Here is a 22,671-nt window from a genome sequence, read left to right on the forward strand (position 1 = left end):
TAGTATTAGTAATTCCTTCTCTGAAAAACTGATCTTATATCCATAGACTTCTAGTCTATGACGTCACTTCTGGTTCCATGACGTCACTTCCGGTTCCATGACGTCATTTCCGGTTCATTACGTCACTTCCAGCCTATAGTCATTACTTCCGATTAATGACATCACTTCCAGTTCCTTACGTATCCTTAAATCTACACTCTAGAACTTGCGGATAACAGACATCACTTCAGGTAGTGAAATTGAGTCTTCCCAAGCATACAAATACAATAAGTGGTGCTCGGTTATAAGATAAGGGTCTCAACGAGCTTTACCCTTTAGATAAATGGTTCCCTCTGTTTTGTCCCTCCCAGTCTGAACTTCCATATCCATTGCCATCTCGATGTGATTCCCTTGATCCTACCCTCTTCCCCTCCCCCTTACCATTACCCTTGATGTTATAAGGAGCTGAGGTCTCCCATGTACGAAGCGACGTGCCTCAAGTAAAGGATTATGAACGTGTTCGAGGATATCCACTGACAGCTCACAACGACTTGTTCAAGTCACATGGACACCCAGGCAGCTAGTGACGTAACTAATTCCCTGGGTGCCGTTCCACTAACCGATCTTAGCCCTACGCCAATCATAAAACCCTAAAATCCCAATCTTAGCGTGACATTACGATCGGCTTACCGTTCCACTAACTAATCTTAACCAAGTCAATCGTAAAGTTAAGATCCAAAGTCTAAGAAGAAGAGCGTCCCTAATTCTTTACCAACCATGAAATGAATTTGTTAATTCTGCGATGTAAACAAACACTGCACTGTTCAAAGCCTTACAAATGTGAGGCCAGTCTGACCACTGTCGTCATGGGAACACAGCCAAGGGAGTCGGTGTAATACATTTGTACAACAATATTGCAACGTCATGGTTAAGAATAGGGATGGGTCTTGAAGTGAACAATGTTCTGAAACAAAAAGATACAAATATGTTTGATTTCATGTGGGCTTATTTGGTAGGGGATCCTAAATTTAAAGGCAGCCCCTGTGTTTTTCAAGACCACTGACTAGACTAGATTCTAGATATGTTATCAGATGATGTGCTTGTGGCGAGGTAGAGGCATTAACACGCACTTGCCCCTGAAACCAAGGTGCTCACTACCCTAATATTTTGCTCGATGCTTTTTCTCCACGTTTACACTTGGTTCCAATATACTACTTCCTCTCATTTCTCTATCTCTGCACGAAAGAGTCCTGATCTAAGCTTGGATTGGATTGTAAGATCGGGACTGGCTACAATCAGTTAGTGGAACAGGTGTCACTTTTAGCTAAGACGATTGTAAAATTGGTGTAACTTGCTAAGATTGATCTTAGATAAGATCGGTTAGTGGAACGGCATCCTGATCTCATGAGGAAAGAATCTGATGTTAACTGACTCTTGATCGTGATCATGATAGGAAAAGGAGATGGTCTCCCTGTGCCAGGATAAAATGGTGTTCTTGGAAAACTTAGAGTCCATGTAAGCCTTGCAAGAGATGAAGAGGCGATTGCGATTATGTCGGATGTTTAGAGTACGCAAAATGAATGGGGCAGACCAATCTGGATCTGTCGGATCTAGAGGCAGAGGTACAATGCTTAAGCTTCTTAACATATCTAAGGTGCAGCAGAAAGTCAGCTATCCTGGGGATATATATCTCAACTCCACTCGATAAATCTGTTCCCCATGTATCATACAAAGAAGGATGTAGATGGTCTGATCGACTGGGAGATAGCCAATGTTGCACTCGTCGCAAAACCTTGCTGTTTGAGTGTATGATACAGAATGTGATACAGTATGTGCTATAGTACAAGTTACAGTATGTGATACGGTGTGGGATATAGTGTATGTGATACAGTGTGGGATACAGGATAAATTACAGTATGTGACATAGTATATGTTACAGTATGTGACATAGTATATGTTACAGCATGTGATACAAGATGTGACATAGTACATGTTCTGAAGGCATTTTTGTTTTATCACTAAAACTGCTCGCTCAAACGCACTCGATGCATACTAGACGTATCACCTGAACACACCTGGAGATGTTGCACGTGAAAAACGAATAGGTTTTGCATATATAAGACGGTGGTCAGCGATACACCGGGCATTCGCTCCTTTCTGCCATTCGGTGCTATTCGTTCAAGTTCGTGTTTAGGCATTTAGACTATGAATGACTTTGTTGTTAGATGTGTAGGTTCAATTTGCTATTGTGGCGTTAGATTGTTGAACTTGTATTAGTATGTTTAAAGGTTAGGCAATTAGCAGTATTTAGCGGGTCATTTCATTTCAAAGTTCATTCAGAATCACTTTAGAGAATCACGTTTAGTTCTTTGTAAATCATCCATAGTTTTCTCACTTATAATAGTTGTCACATTTAGTTCCTTGTTTTAGGCCAAAAGGTAAGTTCAAAATTTTAGTTGATTAGGTTTTCAGTTAATTTGTATAGCTCTGCCCAATCGTTTTATTTTCCACTGCGTAACATTTGGTAGCAGAGCGTGGTTCTTCTGGTTAGAATATTCAGTTATAGTTGTGTTAGCATTTAGTTCAGTTAGATAGTTTAAGACATAGAAATAGTTACTGTGAATAACTATTCACTATGTCAGAGTCCAAGCCAGCTGCTAAGTCTACGTTAGAGGTCGCTCCTGGCGAGATAGAATTGAGAATAGCCAAACTTAAGCATCAGAAGACTGTATCAGAACAAATTGTTGAATTTAGTTGAAATTGAGACTCCAGATCGTAAAACAATCAGGAATGCCATAGACCAGGTTAGTTCCCTGCAGAGCAAGGCTATAGGTATCATAGTTGAGTTATTAGAGGCTTACAGCTTGATTGGTGACTCTGACAAAGTTCAGAAAACTAGTAAGGAAAATTGAAATTTTTGAAGATGAGATTCAACTGGCCCTTGATAAAGCTGAAGGGTTTCTTAGAACCAATGCACCTGCTAGTTCAAAGGCATCGAACATTAAGTCTGTAATATCAAGGTTATTTCATTCTGACGCAAGTCATTCGCATGAGAACTGTAAAGGTTCACAACATGGTTCAGGCGTTAGTCAAGGTGGCAAACCTACTTCACCCAACATAGGCTGTGTTTCACAAAAGCCAAATATGGTTAGTAAACTTCCACTTAACACCGAAGGGTATTATTCCTCTTCAGGTAAGTTATCTAGGCAGCACAATATAGGTGAAGACATGTGGAAACAATTGAAGCAACTATCCATCCCTGAAACTGGAAGAAATATATAATTTCAGGCCAATACGACCAGGGAGTGCTAAAGATTTGGACAATTTTGCCGACATGCTTGATGTAGCTGTGGTCAGTTTGAGGGAATCTGACACGATAGAGGAATTGGGAAGTGGGTGTTTGTATTCACTACTGGTTAAAAAAATGAATGAGGCTATGATAACGCAGTTTCACAGATGGATGTTTGAGCACCAAAGACAAGAGTCAGTTGAGACACTTAGGGAATGGATACTACAAGAGGCAGAGTTCCAGACAATAGCTTCAGAGGTAAAACATGGAATAGTTACAAATCAAAGACAACAGATAGGAGAGATAGTTACAAGAAAGGAACATTTGCAAGCACATATAACCGAGCTAAGGCAAGGCAATGTCATATTTGTCATGGAACAGATCATGACACGTGGGGCTGTGCACATTTCAAATCTCTTGGTCTACCAGAAAGGTGGGATAAGGCAAAACAATTAGGTTTATGCTTTCGCTGCCTTGACATCGGTCATCTGGGTAAATCATGCAGTAGAATTGAGAAAAGTGGGCTAGATGGCTGTAAGGCAAATCATAACAGGTTACTTCATGACAACAGCAAAGTGGCCAGGAACGATAGGGCTGACAGTGGTGTTGCGGAGGTTAATGATACAACCACAAAGTCTCATGAAAGAAGATCAGAGACAACAACCTTGTCAACTTCTAAACAGGAAGCACATTATCTTGCTCTTAGGACAATTCCTGTCGTTCTTAAGAATGGTAATCACAGAATGACCGTGAACGCATTGCTTGATGATGCTAGTACGCATACTTACATCAACGAAGATGTAGCATATGAACTTGGTGTGCAAGGTAATACACAACAAGTGTCGGTCAATGTCCTGAATAATAAACAGGTGACCTTTGACAGTATGCTAATTGATGTTGGCCTAGAGAGAGTGGATGGTTCAGTAGACATGACCATTACAGCTTTGACAACTACCAAAGTAACTGGTAGAATGGAAGTTATTGATTGGCGTAAACATGCAAAGCAATGGCCACATTTGAGGAATATTCAATTCCCATAGGTAAGTTCTCGGCCCATAGTTGACATCCTAATAGGTATGGACTATTTAGAGCTGCATTCTTCTCTCAAAGAAATCTGTGGGCTTCCAAGAGAGCCAGTAGCTAGGTTGACACCTTTAGGCCGTACTTGTGTGGGTCAGATACCAGGATTAGACAGGCATGCAACACATGTTGCAGGTTCATTTTTCATCCAGAATACAGAGGTAGAAGCAGATACAAATCTTGAATCTTTGATTCATTCATTTTGGGAATCTGAAAGCATTTCGAGTTCAACAACAGTTAGAAGTCTTGATGAGGATGTTGCAGTTAAGGCTGTAAAACAATCTCTTGTGTACAAAGAAGACAGATATCAGGTTGGCATTCCATGGAAGGAGGGTCGTGATAGTCTGCAAAACAATTATGACATGGCATGCAGTCGTCTTGTCAATATAGAAAAGAAGTTGTCAAAAGATCAAACCATTTCAGAAGCCTACAATGACGTCATAGTACAGTACATACAAAAGGGTTACATCAGAAAAGTACCTGAAACTGAAATAGGTCTAAGTAAATGTTTTTTGCCTCATTTTCCGGTCATTAAACCTGACAGAAGTACAACAAAGGTAAGAATAGTATTTGATGCTTCGGCTAGGAATAAAGGCATATCCTTGAATGATGTCATTCATCAAGGCCCTAAACTACAGAATGATTTGTTTGAGATCTTGCTGCGGTTTCGGAAACACCCTGTTGCAATCATTTGTGATGTTGCTGAAATGTACCTCCAAATTGAACTTGCTCAGGATGACCGTACATATCTAAGGTTTCTTTGGAGATCGATGGATAAAAACAAAAAGCCAGATGTGTTTGAGTTGCCAAAGGTTTTATTTGGACTAAATTGTTCTCCATTTTTAGCTCAGTATATCACTCAGGAACATGCAAAATCACTTCAGAAAGGGCTTCCATTAGCTGCAGCTACAATAAAAAAGTCAACCTACATGGATGACAACATTGATTCTGCAGAGACAAACAGCAAAGCTATAGAGCTCTACAAACAGCTGCAACAGCTGTGGAGTAGTGCAGGAATGCATGCTCGTAAGTGGGTCTCTAATTCAATACCAGTTCTCCAACAAATACCAGAAGAAGACAGAATAAAGGAGATTAACATTCAAATGAGTGAATTGCCATCTGTAAAAGCATTAGAGTTGCTTCTACAATGTGTAACATTGTGGTCTGACAGTCAGAATGTCCTTTGGTGGATTAGAAGACAAAGTACATGTTTTAAACCATTTGTAGCAAACAGGATTGCATACATACAGGAACATACAAACATCAGTCAATGGAAATACGTCCCTTCCAAGCAGAATGCCGTAGACATTCTTAGTAGAGGTGCAGATGTTGAAACCCTTTCCACTGACAAATGGCTGCGTGGACCTACATTTCTGACTCGTGATGAAGATGAGTGGCCAAAACAGACAGTTGCCTTTGACAACTGTGAGAATCCAGAACTAAAAAGACCTTCTCAAGTAAACGTAGTCATGTTTACTAAATCTGACTCAAACACTGATAGGTTAGAACCAAATAGATATTCTAGCTGGAAGAGACTCTGCAGAGTGTATGCTTGGGTCTATAGGTTTCTTAACAATGCTAGAGCTCCCTGTTCACTTAGAAAGAAGGGTGAACTGGATGTGGAGGACATTGAGGACGCAGAAACAGCAATACTGGTAAGAAATCAAAGGGAAGAATTTCCTGATGATTATTTTCACTGATGAGAAAATCAGAGTTGTCAGCAAACAGTAAGTTGGTCGGCCTACAGCCTTTTGTTGATGACAATGGGCTAATGAGAGCAGGGGGCAGACAGAGGTTTGCGGATGTATTGTCTTTTGATGCCAGACATCCTGTTATACTCCAAAGATATTCCTGGGTCACCAAACTGATTGTCAAATATTATCATGAGCAGGTGAGTAACATGGGTACAAATAGTACGTTGTCAGCCTTGTCCACTAGATTCTGGATTATTTCAGCTAGAGAGGAAATACATCAGTGAGAAAGACAGTGTTCATGGTGTAGAAGGCAAAAAGCTAAACCAGCACATCAGATAATGGCAGATCTCCCTAAGGTTAGGGTACGATGTTCAATGAAAGCATTTGTGACAACAGGTGTGGATTATGCAGGTCCATTTTACACGGTACAAGGTCGAGGTAAGAGTTGACAAAAATGTTATTTCTGCCTTTTCACATGTCTGTCAACACGAGCAGTAATGGCTTTTTGGGTTAGACACGGAATCGTTTCTGAATGCCTTATTTTGTATGGCGCACAGACGGGGTATGACAAAGGAAATAATCTCGGACAACGGGACTAATTTCGTTGGTGCTGCAAAAGAGCTGAAACTGGCCTAGACTCAGGCGTAATTAAATCAACTTTGGCAAACAAAAGTGTCAACTGGATGTTCAATCCCCCAAATGCGCCATACTTTGGAGGAGTCTTTGAGTCTTTGGTGAAGTCGGCCAAAAGAGCTATTTATGCTATTTTGAGTTCAGGGGATGTTAGTGATGAGGAACTCATGACAGCTGTCATAGGAGTGGAAGCTCTTATGAATTCTAGACCTTTGACGTATCAAAGCGCACATCCACAGGATGATGTTCCACTCACGCCCAATCATTTCCTACATGGTCAGGTAGGTGGGGTTTTTGCGCCAGAGTTGTACTCTACCTCCTTCAGCCCTAAGAAGCGATGGAGTTCAAGAACTCATTAGACATGATGGATGAGGGAGTGGTTCATGGTGGATGACGTGATGGTAGTATCTTCGGATACTCCTCGTGGAGTTTGGCCTCTAGGCAGAGTATTGAAGACCTATCCTGGAAAGGAAGGTCACGTGTGCGTTCTTGATGTTCAGGTTGGCTCTACAGTCTTGAAAAGGCCTATCACAAAGGTCTGCCCTCTTGAATGGAGTTAATGGTGAATTGGTGAAATAATGCTTGTAACGGCAAATGATGTACATACTCATAGACAGTTTTCCTTGTTGCTCCCATTTAGTCAGTTTTAATGATAGACTGGGGTCTATTATGGAGGGGGGCATGTTCTGAAGGCATTTTGGTTTTATCACTAAAACTGCTCGCTCAAACGCACTCGGTGCATACTAGACGTATCACCTGAACACACCTGGAGATGTTGCACGTGAAAAACGAATAGGTTTTGCATATATAAGACGGTGGTCAGCGATACACCGGGCATTCGCTCCTTTCTGCCATTCGGTGCTATTCGTTCAAGTTCGTGTTTAGGCATTTAGACTATGAATGACTTTGTTGTTAGATGTGTAGGTTCAATTTGCTATTGTGGCGTTAGATTGCTGAACTTAGGTTAGGCAATTAGCAGTATTTAGCGGGTCATTTCATTTCAAAGTTCATTTAGAATCACTTTAGAGAATCACTTTAGTTCTTTGTAAATCATCCATAGTTTTCTCACTTATAATAGTTGTCACATTTAGTTCCTTGTTTTAGGCCAAAAGGTAAGTTCAAAATTTTAGTTGATTAGGTTTTCAGTTAATTTTTATAGCTCTGCCCAATCGTTTTATTTTCCACTGCGCAACAGTACATGCTACAGTATGTGATGCCGATATATTGTATGTTACAGTATGTGATACAGTGTGAGATATAGTGTATGTTACTGTATGTGATATCATGTAGGATATAGGTGAGGTGAGGTGAAACTGGGTTTAACATCATGCTTGAGAAAATTTCGCTCATATGGCGACGTGCATGCATGTGTATGTGTATGTGCGGCTGCTTGAATTAGCTCAGACTGAAGCTGGTTTTATAGTGCTAGCCCACTGATATACCATGCCGCAGTGAAGCATGAATACCCCACTCAGACGGTAATATACAGTACCATATTTTAATGTCTTTTGGTATGACGCGGTCGGGGATCGAACTGGTAACCATCTGCTATCCGGGCGGACGCTCTAACCACTACACCACGGAGGCGGTCTGTAGGATATAGTGTAAAATTGAGTGCATGTTACAGTATATGATGCTGCGTGTGATACCGTACATGTTATGTATGTGATACAGTGTGGGATGTAGTGCCTGTTACAATATATGTGATGCAGTGTGGGATACAGTATGTGAGGTGAGGTGAAATTGGGTTTATATGAGAATATTTCGCTCATATGACGACGTGCATGCGTGTGTATGTGTATGTGCGGCTGCTTGTACTAGCCCAGACTAAAGCTGGTTTTATCGTGCTAGCCCATAAGCTACCATGCCGCAGTGAAGCATGAATACTCCAATACTGACTCTGAGCCGACCAGTCCTTGTTGTACCCATTAATGCCGAGTGCCAGGCAGGAACCAACAAGTACCATAGTTTAACTTCTTTTGGTATGATGCGGTCGGGGATCGAACCCACGACCTTCCGCTCTCCGGGCGGACGCTCTAACCACTACACCACTGAGGCGGTCAGATACAGTATGTGATACAGAGTGGGATACAGTATATGTTACAGTATGTGATACAGAGTGGGATACAGTATATGTTACAGTATGTGATACATAGTGGGATACAGTATATGTTACAGTATGTGATACAGTATATGCTACAGTATGTGATGCCACTTGTGATATGGTACATGTTACAGTATGTGATACAGAGTGGGATACAGTATATGTTACAGTATGTGATACAGTATATGCTACAGTATGTGATGCCACGTGTGATATGGTACATGTTACAGTATGTGATACAGAGTGGGATACAGTATATGTTACAGTATGTGATACAGTATATGCTACAGTATGTGATGCCACGTGTGATATGGTACATGTTACAGTATGTGATACAGTATATGCTACAGTATGCGATACAGAGTGGGATACAGTATATGTTACAGTATATGCTACAGTATGTGATGCCACGTGTGATATGGTACATGTTACAGTATGTGATACAGAGTGGGATACAGTATACATTACAGTATGTGATGCCACGTGTGATATGGTACATGTTACAGTATGCGATACAGAGTGGGATACAGTATACATTACAGTATGTGATGCCACGTGTCATATGGTACATGTTACAGTATGCAATACAGAGTGGGATACAGTATACAATACAGTATGTGATGTCACGTGTGATATGGTAAAGGTTACAGTATACACTACAGTATGTGATACAGTATATGCTACAGTATGTGATACACGTGTGTATGTGATACAGAGTGGGATACAGTATATGTTACAGTATGTGATACAGTATGTGGATATAGTACATGTTACAGTATGTAATACAGTGTGGGATATAGTGTATGTTATGTTACAGTGTGGGATAGTGTATGTGATACAGGATATAGTGTATACAGTGTACAGTGGATACAGTGTGGGATATAGTGTATGTTAGAGTATGTGATACAGTGTGTATGGATATAGTATATGTTACAGTATGTGATACAGTGTGGGATATAGTGTATGTATGTTACAGTGTGATATGATATATACAGTGTGGGATGATACAGTGTGGGATATAGTGTATGTTAGAGTATGTGATACAGTGTGGGATATAGTGTATGTTACAGTATGTAATACAGTGTGGGATATAGTGTATGTTACAGTATGTGATACAGTGTGGGATACAGTATATGTTACAGTATGTAATACAGTGTGGGATATAGTGTATGATACAGTATGTGATACAGTATGTGATATAGTGTATGCTACAGTATGTGATACAGTATACGCTACAGTATGTGATGCCACGTGTGACATGTAGGGTATATTGTAAGATGTAGAGCATGTTGAAGTACACAGTGTACCATCTGACACTCTCCACCTGCAGACAGTAGCAAATATATCAATCTAGGAATAACAAAGTCAGCAGATATTTGCTGCACCTGTGTTACCTACCAACATCGTCAACAGCATCATTTTATACAATCAACATCACCTTTTCCAAAGGATCAATACAACTCACATTATTTTCCAAACTTGTTTCATACAGACAGATGGCATGTTCTGCTTGTCATATTGACAAGACTAATGTCTTTATTTGCTGGTTTCAATAAAACACAAAACACTCTCAATGCGTCTTGTCACAGGAAACTATTGTTAGTCACAGTTCTACAAGGGGAGCAGACTGCAAACAAGAGGACATCACAAGGTGAAAAATCCCCTTGTCCCCACTAACTCGGAAAGAAAACTCATCTGATTGTTTGGTATTTCTGTATCAGGTACACAACAGAAGTCAAACTTGTTACCAAGGATGTGAATAAAACCCAAATGTTAAAATCCATAAACAACGAGAGACACAAGCTGACAACCCGGTCTATGTGTGTCCACAGTTTCATGACAGAGTACCCATTAGCTATAGAGATATGGTCAAATAAAGGCAAGATACCATAGGGTGACAACTTCTTTGTTATGTTATGGTGCATCATTTCCATCTAGATTCCTATACCACTGTCAAGTTTTTCTTGATAAACATTGAATGGTTTTCGGGTTGAACGGACAGGCAGACGAGCTGTTAACGATATATACTGCATTTCTACAACTCTATTCCGACTGTAGAGCAAGCTGGCTATAAGCTGTTAAGGATGGTAGTGTTACAGCATAATACATGCTCTGAATGTGCTCTTAAATCTGGCATATTTGTCAACAGCATATGCATATGATTGTCTGTGGCAGCATACAGCCTGGTCACAATCAGGGGTCATGTTTTTCAGACATGCTATGAAAACTAAAAGCATGAAAAGATGTATTTTTTCATGCTGCTGCAGTACTGCGTTGATGTTATCTCACCTAGCATCAACTTTCCACATGGTAGCTAAAGTTTCAGTTCAGTCAGTAACTTAACATAAGGAGAAATACATCTGAAATACTTGTACAGGTCCATAATAATGACTTCTTCTTCTTTCCTGAATCATGATTGGGGTAGATGATTTAGTTTGTCCTGAACCTTTGCTTTCTGTAATCTTAAAACATGTCTTTTGTATATTTTAGTTGAGTATATATTCCAGTGTTTATATATATCTGAATCTTCATGCATAGACTGACTGACTGTGTTTAGTTTTACTCCGCTTTTAGCAATATTACAGCAATATCGGCGCTGGGGACACCAGAAATGGGCTTAACACATTGTGCCCATGCGGGGAATCGAACCCGGGTCTTCGGCGTGACGAGACAACGCTTTAACCACTAGGCTACCCCTTCATGCATAGATGTTAATATTAAACAGTTGAGGCAGTCTCACTTGTCTTCTAAACTTAAAGTTCAGGTGGGTATATCACTGGAATGGAATAGCCTAGTTAACGGTTATTGAATGATACTAAATAATTGACATACCGGAAGCATAAGTTAAACTTCATGGCCAAATTACCAATTGCTGTTTTACTATACTGAGTATTGTGTGAAAAGAAGTAAAGTTCAAAAGCATATGGTCCAGGTACACCAGCAAGCTTTATGTTCAGTTACTTAACTGAATCATTGTTTTAGATACCTAAGTGTGGATGTGAATGTACATTTGTACATAGACATATGTATTGACATCTTCATGGCTTCACACAATTATTCTGACACTATAGGTTTTGGATTCGGAGCAAGAATAAGTACCACTTCGGTACATGATAAAGGCTTCCTCCAATGGTGACTTTGTCATGTTCATGTGACTGTCAAAGCAATGTATTTACTGGGGAGGTACCGGCTGTTTGTCTCCTCAGAGATCCCAATATCCAGTCTATTCAATGCCACAAACATGACATGGACTTGTCAGTCTAAACAATTGCCACAAACATGACATGGACTTGCCAGAGTCTAAGCAATGCCACAAACATGACATAGATGAGTCAGTCTAAACAATGTAAGAAACATGACATGGACTTGTCAGTCTCTAAACAATTGCCACAAATATGACATGGACTTGCCAGAGTCTAAACAATTGCCACAAATATGACATGGACTTGCCAGTCTAAACAATTGCCACAAACATGACATGGACTTGTCAGTCTCTAAACAATTGCCACAAATATGACATGGACTTGCCAGAGTCTAAACAATTGCCACAAACATGACATGGACTTGTCAGTGTCTAAACAATTGCCACAAATATGACATGGACTTGTCAGTGTCTAAACAATTGCCACAAATATGACATGGACTTGCCAGAGTCTAAACAATTGCCACAAACATGACATGGACTTGCCAGTGTCTAAACAATTGCCACAAATATGACATGGACTTGCCAGAGTCTAAACAATTGCCACAAATATGACATGGACTTGCCAGTCTAAACAATTGCCACAAATATGACATGGACTTGCCAGAGTCTAAACAATTGCCACATATATGACATGGACTTGCCAGAGTCTAAACAATTGCCACAAATATGACATGGACTTGCCAGAGTCTAAACAATTGCCACAAATATGACATGGACTTGCCAGTCTAAACAATTGCCACAAACATGATATGGACTTGACAGTGTCTAAACAATTGCCACAAATATGACATGGACTTGTCAGTGTCTAAACAATTGCCACAAATATGACATGGACTTGTCAGTGTCTAAACAATTGCCACAAATATGACATGGACTTGCCAGAGTCTAAACAATTGCCACAAATATGACATGGACTTGCCAGAGTCTAAACAATTGCCACAAATATGACATGGACTTGCCAGAGTCTAAACAATTGCCACAAACATGACATGGACTTGAGATGGCATGGACACACTGAGGAACATGGATACAAGGAGCACACTGAGGAACATGGATACAAGGGTTACACTGAGGCAAATGCAAGTCACATCACCACTCTTCCCCATATCTGAATAGCTTAAATGTTTCAGGCTAACAGAGAAAATCTCAGTCAAGGGACACGATCAAGCACATTGCCATAATCCAGCACTTCACTATCTGCAGAGCTTCACAGTGACGTCACATGGATGCAAGGGTCACACTGAGGAACATGGATACAAGGGGCACACTGAGGAACATGGATACAAGGGGCACACTGAGGAACATGGATGCAAGGGACACACTGAGGAACATGGATACAAGGGACACACTGAGGAACATGGATACAAGGGCACACTGAGGAACATGGATACAAGGGGCACACTGAGGAACATGGATACAAGGGGCACACTGAGGAACATGGATACAAGGGTTACACTGAGGAACATGGATACAAGGGGCACACTGAGGAACATGGATACAAGGGTTACACTGAGGAACATGGATACAAGGGTTACACTGAGGAACATGGATACAAGGGTCACACTGAGGAACATGGATACAAGGGTCACACTGAGGAACATGGATACAAGGGGCACACTGAGGAACATGGATACAAGGGACACACTGAGGAACATGGATACAAAGGGGCACACTGAGGAACATGGATACAAAGGGGCACACTGAGGAACATGGATACTAGGGTCACACTGAGGAACATGGATACAAGGGGCACACTGAGGAACATGGATACAAGGGGCACACTGAGGAACATGGATACAAGGGACACACTGAGGAACATGGATACAAGGGACACACTGAGGAACATGGATACAAGGGGCACACTGAGGAACATGGATACAAGGGTCACACTGAGGAACATGGATACAAGGGACACACTGAGGAACATGGATACAAAGGGGCACACAGGAGGAACATGGATACAAGGGACACACACTGAGGAACATGGATACAAGGGACACACTGAGGAACATGGATACAAGGGACACACTGAGGAACATGGATACAAGGGTCACACTGAGGAACATGGATACAAGGGACACACTGAGGAACATGGATACAAGGGGCACACTGAGGAACATGGATACAAGGGTCACACTGAGGAACATGGATACAAGGGACACACTGAGGAACATGGCCTTCAGTAATGCAGGTCCCAGATGCCCACCAGTTTGGTGGCCCCACAACCGAGTGTATTTGATCTGAGTATTCCACAAGCATTGACCTACCTTTTGGCAATATTCTGTTGAGGAAGCCCTCCTGCTTCTGTGGCTTGAGCGCATCATGGTGGTCGACCCGGACGTTGTTGTTGTTATTGCAGTTGGCAGCCGACATGGTGGTGCAATCAGTGAAGTACATGAGCAGGAAGACGTCCAGCATGACCCACACCATGGACGTGGCTATGATCACCTTGCAGTACTGGAACTTGAGGCGTCGACTTGCCATCTTGACACTGGTAGACTAAACTCCAAGACAACTTAGGACAAATCTGTCTCTGTTCTGGCTGATACTGAGCACCATTTACACTCAACCTCCTAGCATAAGTAGTTGGAACTTGGCCTACGTTGTATATACCATGGAGATGCTGAAACGTAGTCTCATCTACATACATACACTAATTATTGAAGCCAGCTGCAACTCTACAACAAAGACAACCTCAGGACCTAATTCTGCTGATGTGCCACAAGATGGGGAGTAACTTTCATGTCCACTGCTCACTGCTCTGAAAAAAACATCACACCCACATTACATTTATTATTTAACACAAATTTTAATGTGTTCTACATCAGTACATAAACTTCAGGCAATATGTTGTAAGTCAGGGACACATTCAGCTTATCACTAAGCTGAAGCTAAGAAAGGACGATCTAACAACTCCATTGAATAGGACGGCCTTGTTGACATGGGCAAGAGTCAACATCATCCACACCAAGTCTGCCGCGAAGTCAAGTTGTTCAATGTATACCTATTACAATTAGTTACACGTAGCGGTACCTTACCTTGCCTTGGTATACACAACTTCCGGTGCATGACAGTGGCTCCAGTACACTGGACGTCCACTCTGTATATATCCAACGTGGCGGTTTTGTAGTGGGCCAACAGGCGGAGTGATTGAGGTCAGTCGAGGTGTTTGTCACTTCCCAGCTGCCATTCCAACGCTTGGTTAAACATCGATGCAGACACCTGCAAACAAAACAATAAAAATAAACACAGCTCAACAAACATGTTCACCGATTGTGGTAGAGATTGAGTGTTAAGAACTTGCCATGGCTTCACTTACACCACATCTCAAATTAAATCTGCTTGGCCTATAAAAACCTGTGAGGCTGTTAGCCGCATTGCAAAGTTTCAGCTGATTATCAGTGAATACTGCATAATACAGGAACACAGGTGGCCTCCAGAATAAGCTGCAACCAGCATAACACATGAGTGAGGACTGACGCCGCAATGCTGATGTTGACTGCTTGTGACCACTGGCAACATTGTAATAGTGGGGTGGAAACACATATTTGGATATGTAGCTGAAAAAACACTGCCTGGCTTAAAGGACCGACACATAAATACAGACTGTGCAACATAAAAACACATCTTGCAGCTTTAAGAACAAGCTGTGTAATTCGTAGGACAAGCCCGTATCACACAGAGCACAAGTCTGTGGCACCTGTAGGTAGGGCTGGCCAAAAACATTGATAATCGGAAATATCGCTGACAGGAAAAATTATCAATGATTATCAATATGAAAATTCTGCCATCCATAATATGGTACATAAACTTTTGCAGAATAATATCGTTTTAATTTACTCACACAATACACAAAGTTAGCTCTCTATGTATAGTGTGCTTCTAGATTATGTTTATGGCGCTGTTTTGTTCGTAATCCATGCATGAACATGTAACCAATCACCAGTGATGTGAAAAATATTCATTTCTTTCAAACGTTTATTGCCATTTTTGCTCTGTCAAAGTTACTTCTCCGATACATATCGATAAGCAATCAATATTTTGTTAACGATTATCGATCAATATGATCTACACAGATAGCCAGCCCTACCTGTTGGATTGGTCTGTGGCACCTGTAAAATATGTCATATGGCAACTGCAGGACACGTCTATGACACATTAGGTCTATGGCACCTATAGGACAAGTCTGTGGCACCTGTAGGTCTATAGCACCTGTAGGACAGGTCTGTGGCACCTGTAGAACAAGTTTGTGGAACCAATAGGACAAGTCTGTGGCACCTGTAGGACAAGTCTGCGGCACCTGTAGAACAAGTTTGTGGAACCAATAGGACAATTCTGAGGCACCTGTAGAACAAGTTTGTGGAACCTATAGGACAGGTCTGTGGCACCTGTAGAACAAGTTTGTGGAACCTATAGGACAAGTCTGTGGCACATGTAGGACAGGTCTGTGGCACCTGTAGGACAAGTCTGTGGCACCTGTAGGACAAGTCTGTGGCACCTGTAGGACAGGTCTGCGGCACCTGTAGGACAAGTCTGTGGCACCTGTAGGACAGGTCTGTGGCACCTGTAGGACAGGTCTGCGGCACCTGTAGGACAAGTCTGGGGCACCTGTAGGACAAGTCTGTGGCACCTGTAGGACAAGTCTGTGGCACCTGTAGGACAGGTCTGCGGCACCTGTAGGACAAGTCTGTGGCACCTGTAGGACAAGTCTGTGGCACCTGTAGGACAGGTCTGCGGCACCTGTAGGACAAGTCTGTGGCACCTGTAGGTCAAGTCTGTGGCACCTGTAGGACAAGTTTGTGGAACCTATAGGACAGGTCTGTGGCACCTGTAGAACAAGTTTGTGGAACCTATAGGACAAGTCTGTGGCAGCTGTAGGACAGGTCTGTGGCACCTGTAGGACAAGTCTGTGGCACCTGTAGGACAAGTCTGTGGCACCTGTAGGACAAGTCACAGAAGAAGATGAGGTGAGGTGAGGTGAATTTGGGTTTAACGTCATGCTTGAGAATATTTCGCTCATATGACGACGTGCATGTGTGTGTATGTGTATGTGCGGCTGCTTGTCCTAGCCCAGACTAAAGCTGGTTTTATAGTGCTAGCCCACTGAGATACCATGCTGCAGAGTAAAGCATGAATACCCCACTCAGACACATTATACTGACTCCGAGCCGACCAGTTCTTGATGTACCCATTAATGCCGAGAGCCAAGCAGGGACCAACAAGTACCATATTTTAACATCTTTTGGTATGATGCTGTCGGGGATCGAACCCGCGACCTTCCGCTCTCCGGGCTGACGCTCTAACCACTATACCACGAAGGCGGTCCAGATTAAGATGAAGAACTAGGGGTGATTATTGAGGGTGAAACAACTATTTGCGATAGCGATAGTCTGTTGCAACATACTATTATTATACGACCTAGTTTTGTATACTTCCGGCACAGCAACTTTGTCTTAGGCGATATAAAAAACAACAACAAATGCATCCCAACGGAAAGCATGTGTATATGGCCCCTATATACGTCGGAAATATGGACAAAAGCTTTTGATACTGGTGAGGCCTTTCAAATATGATATATTCCTTCATGTGAGCCTTATTTCTGTGATGAACCTTTACATTCTATATAGTAGGGGGCTGGATAGCAAACCCGGGCTCAGTTTATCAGTTTTCTGACATGCAGTGGGGGCCTATAGTCACATCTGTCATGAAATAATACACACAGAGGGATAGGCATCCAGAGTCAAATAGCTATGGATATGATGGAACACTTGCAAAACTATGGGACAATCAATTGTGATTTGTATATTTTCAGCATAACTAAGCAATGTCAGGTAGACCAAACAGCAAACAGTATAATCCCTTGTAACTTCTGATGGGCTCTCATTACAAGAAATTCAGAATTTCTCATATAATTTAACATGTAAGACTTATTCTATGACACATATTGCATCTCCTGCCAACTGCTCTAGCTGCTGTGTGGAAACACAATTTAGAAAATGTATCCTTCATGTTCTTGGCCTCACAGGACTGCACCCGAACACAACAAACCATAATGGACCCTTCCTTAAGAGTGCCGAATGTTCTGAGTGAGCCCCTCCGTAAAAGTGGCGAATGTTCTTAGTAAGCCCTTCCATAAGAGTGCTGAATGTTCTGAGTGAGCCCTTCCATAAGAGCGCCGAATGTTCTGAGTGAGCCCTTCCGTAAGAGTGCCGAATGTTCTGAGTGAGCCCTTCCATAAGAGTGCAGAATGTTCTGAGTGAGCCCTTCCGTAAGAGTGCCGAATGTTCTGAGTGAGCCCTTCCATAAGAGTGCAGAATGTTCTGAGTGAGCCCTTCCGTAAGAGTGCGAATGTTCTGAGTGAGCCCTTCCATAAGAGTGCCGAATGTTCTGAGTGAGCCCTTCCGTAAGAGTGCCGAATGTTCTGAGTGAGCCCTTCCATAAGAGTGCAGAATGTTCTGAGTGAGCCCTTCCGTAAGAGTGCCGAATGTTCTGAGTGAGCCCTTCCGCAAGAGAGCCGAATGTTCTGAGTGAGCCCTTCCATAAGAGTGCAGAATGTTCTGAGTGAGCCCTTCCATAAGAGTGCCAAATGTTCTGAGTGAGCCCTTCCATAAGAGTGCAGAATGTTCTGAGTGAGCCCTTCCGTAAGAGTGCCGAATGTTCTGAGTGAGCCCTTCCATAAGAGTGCCAAATGTTCTGAGTGAGCCCTTCCATAAGAGTGCCAAATGTTCTGAGTGAGCCCTTCCATAAGAGTGCAGAATGTTCTGAGTGAGCCCTTCCGTAAGAGTGCCGAATGTTCTGAGTGAGCCCTTCCATAAGAGTGCAGAATGTTCTGAGTGAGCCCTTCCATAAGAGTGCAGAATGTTCTGAGTGAGCCCTTCCATAAGAGTGCCGAATGTTCTGAGTGAGCCCTTCCGTAAGAGTGCCGAATGTTCTGAGTGAGCCCTTCCGTAAGAGTGCCGAATGTTCTAAGTGAGCCCTTCCATAAGAGTGCAGAATGTTCTGAGCCCTTGAGCCCTTCTGTAAGAGTGCGAGAATGTTCTGAGTGAGCCCTTCTGTAAGAGTGCCGAATGTTCTGAGTGAGCCCTTCCGTAAGAGTGCCGAATGTTCTGAGTGCCCTTCTGAAGAGCCGAATGTTCTGAGTGAGCCCTTCCATAAGAGGGCAGAATGTTCTGAGTGAGCCCTTCCATAAGAGTGAAGAATGTTCTGAGTGAGCCCTTCCGTAAGAGAGCCGAATGTTCTGAGTGAGCCCTTCCGTAAGAGTGCCGAATGTTCTGAGTGAGCCCTTCCGTAAGAGTGCCGAATGTTCTGAGTGAGCCCTTCCATAAGAGTGCCGAATGTTCTGAGTGAGCCCTTCCATAAGAGTGCCGAATGTTCTGAGTGAGCCCTTCCGTAAGAGCGCCGAATGTTCTGAGTGAGCCCTTCCGTAAGAGTGCCGAATGTTCTGAGTGAGCCCTTCCGAATGTTCTGAGTGAAGAGCCGAATGTTCTGAGTGAGCCCTTCTGTAAGAGCGCCGAATGTTCTGAGTGAGCCCTTCCATAAGAGTGCAGAATGTTCTGAGTGAGCCCTTCCATAAGAGTGCAGAATGTTCTGAGTGAGCCCTTCCGCAAGAGAGCCGAATGTTCTGAGTGAGCCCTTCCGTAAGAGTGCCGAATGTTCTGAGTGAGCCCTTCCGTAAGAGTGCCGAATGTTCTAAGTGAGCCCTTCCATAAGAGTGCAGAATGTTCTAAGTGAGCCCTGTACCTTCATCAAGTAATTTATATAATACTACATGTACATATAGATTATGGTCTTGAAGCCCTTAGATATGATATATTTAGTTAAAAATATCGGGTTTAACAATTTGCCTCAATTTTTGCTATTGGCTGAATTCACAAACTTATGTATTAATGATATAAGACATAAGTACTCATTCATGAATATATCATTTCAGTCATACAGTTAGCACGCCCAAACAGATATGGAACATCTAAACTGACATGGAACACCCAAACTGAACATAGAACACCCAAACTGAACATGGAACACCCAAACTGAACATGGAACACCCAAACAGATATGGAACACCCAAATTGAACATGGCACACCCAAACTCACATGGCACACCCAAACTGAACATGGCACACCCGAACTCACATGGCACACCCAAACTGAACATGGAACACCCAAACTGAACATGGAACACCCAAACAGACGTGGATCACCCAAACTGAACATGGAATACGCAAACATACGTGGATCACCCAAACTGAACATGGAACACCCAAACTGAACATGGAACACCCAAACTCACATGGGACACCCAAACTGAACATGGAACACCCACACTGAACATGGAAGTTGGAACACCCAAACAGACGTGGATCACCCAAACTGAACATGGAACACCAAAACAGACGTGGATCACCCAGACAGACATGGAACACTAAAACTGAACATGGAACACCCAAACTCACATGGAGCACCCAAAATAACATGGAACACCCAAACTGAATATGGCACACCCAAACTGAACATGGAACACCCAAACTGAAATAGAACAGCCAAACTGAATATGGAACACCCAAACTCAACATGGAACACCCAAACTGAAATAGAACACCCAAACTGAATATGGAACACCCAAACTCAACATGGAACACCCAAACAGACATGGAGCACCCAAAATAACATGGATCACCCAAACTGAACATGGAATACGCAAACATACGTGGATCACCCAAACTGAACATGGAACACCCAAACTCACATGGGACACCCAAACTGAACATGGAACACCCACACTGAACATGGAAGTTGGAACACCCAAACAGACGTGGATCACCCAAACTGAACATGGAACACCAAAACAGACGTGGATCACCCAGACAGACATGGAACACTAAAACTGAACATGGAACACCCAAACTCACATGGAGCACCCAAAATAACATGGAACACCCAAACTGAATATGGCACACCCAAACTGAACATGGAACACCCAAACTGAAATAGAACAGCCAAACTGAATATGGAACACCCAAACTCAACATGGAACACCCAAACTGAAATAGAACACCCAAACTGAATATGGAACACCCAAACTCAACATGGAACACCCAAACAGACATGGAGCACCCAAAATAACATGGATCACCCAAACTGAACATGGAACACCAAAACAGACGTGGATCACCCAGACAGACATGGAACACTAAAACTGAACATGGAACACCCAAACTCACATGGAGCACCCAAAATAACATGGAACACCCAAACTGAACATGGCACTCCCACAATGAACATGGAACACCCAAACTGAAATAGAACAGCCAAACTGAATATGGAACACCCAAACTCAACATGGAACACCCAAACTGAAATAGAACACCCAAACTGAATATGGAACACCCAAACTCAACATGGAACACCCAAACAGACATGGAACACCCAAACAGACATGGAACACCCAGACAGACATGGCACACCCGAACTCAAATGGCACACCCACAATGAACATGGAACACCCAAACTGAACATGGCACACCCAAACTGAACATGGCACACCCAAACTGAACATGGCACACCCAAACTGAACATGGCACTCCCAAACTGAACATGGCACTCCCACAATGAACATGGAACACCCAAACTGAACATGGCACAACCAAACTCACATGGCACACCCAACTGAACATGGAACACCAAAACTGAACATGGAACACCCAAACTGAACATGGCACTCCCACAATGAACATGGAACACCCACAATGAACATGGAACACCCAAACTGAACATGGCACACCCAACTGAACATGGAACACCAAAACTGAACATGGAACACCCAAACTGAACATGGAACACCCAAACACACAAGGAACACACAAACTCACATGGCACACCCAAACTGAACATGGCACACCCAAACTGAACCTAGAACACGTAAATATCAGGTCCTGTGACATTAGGACCCCTGATTAAAGTTCCAAGCCCTGATATGTATTATGTGTAAGATAACATTTCACCTTGTACAGGCCTCTTTCTTTATGCAGCCCCACCACTACTGTAACACTGTCACGTGCAGCATTCACCCCTAACTACACCAAGTTCTCTATGACCTATATGTATTTAATGGAGTATGTAACACTGTCACGTGCAGCATTCACCCCTAACTACACCAAGTTCTCTATGACCTATATGTATTTAATGGAGTATGTAACACTGTCACGTGCAGCATTCACCCCTAACTACACCAAGTTCTCTATGACCTATATGTATTTAATGGAGTATGTAACACTGTCACGTGCAGCATTCACCCCTAACTACACCAAGTTCTCTATGACCTATATGTATTTAATGGAGTATGTAACACTGTCACGTGCAGCATTCACCCCTAACTACACCAAGTTCTCTATGACCTATATGTATTTAATGGAGAATGTATAAACATTTGAAGCTGCTGCTGAATGACTCACCCCTCTCCAGTTTGTGTAACATCCTCTCCTGGGGAGCATCTGCCTGTTCTCTGCATGCCGCTGTGCCATAAACCCTGACACTTGCTCCACACATAACATGTCATATTTCACATGCTTCCTTTGTCTCACTCATTAGAAGTGGCATGGGACGATCTTGTTTGTTCCTCCGAACCTCTGTTCCCTCATCACGTTCAACCTGTCTGGTTGAGATAAACCCCTCCTAATAAGTCATAAAT

At 42.6% G+C, this 22,671-nt stretch overlaps 1 protein-coding gene across 2 annotated transcripts in view; it reads right to left on the reverse strand.

Moving 5' to 3' along the window:
* The window catches only part of LOC124265778 (polypeptide N-acetylgalactosaminyltransferase 13-like), a 97,934-nt gene that overhangs the window by 59,104 nt on the left and 16,159 nt on the right, over positions 1-22,671 (reverse strand). For both annotated transcript variants that reach the window (XM_046700595.1, XM_046700602.1), the window contains exons 2-3: positions 15,023-15,206; positions 14,252-14,745 (exon numbers count right to left, since the gene is read on the reverse strand). In XM_046700595.1, coding sequence (XP_046556551.1) covers positions 14,252-14,468 — 217 coding nt within the window. In that variant the 5' untranslated portion in view covers positions 14,469-14,745; positions 15,023-15,206. The remainder of the gene's footprint in view (positions 1-14,251; positions 14,746-15,022; positions 15,207-22,671) is intronic.

This window comes from Haliotis rubra, unplaced genomic scaffold, assembly GCF_003918875.1.
Source record: "Haliotis rubra isolate DU_JTF1 unplaced genomic scaffold, ASM391887v1 Scf1217, whole genome shotgun sequence".
In the NCBI taxonomy this organism is placed as follows: Eukaryota; Metazoa; Mollusca; class Gastropoda; order Lepetellida; family Haliotidae; genus Haliotis; species Haliotis rubra.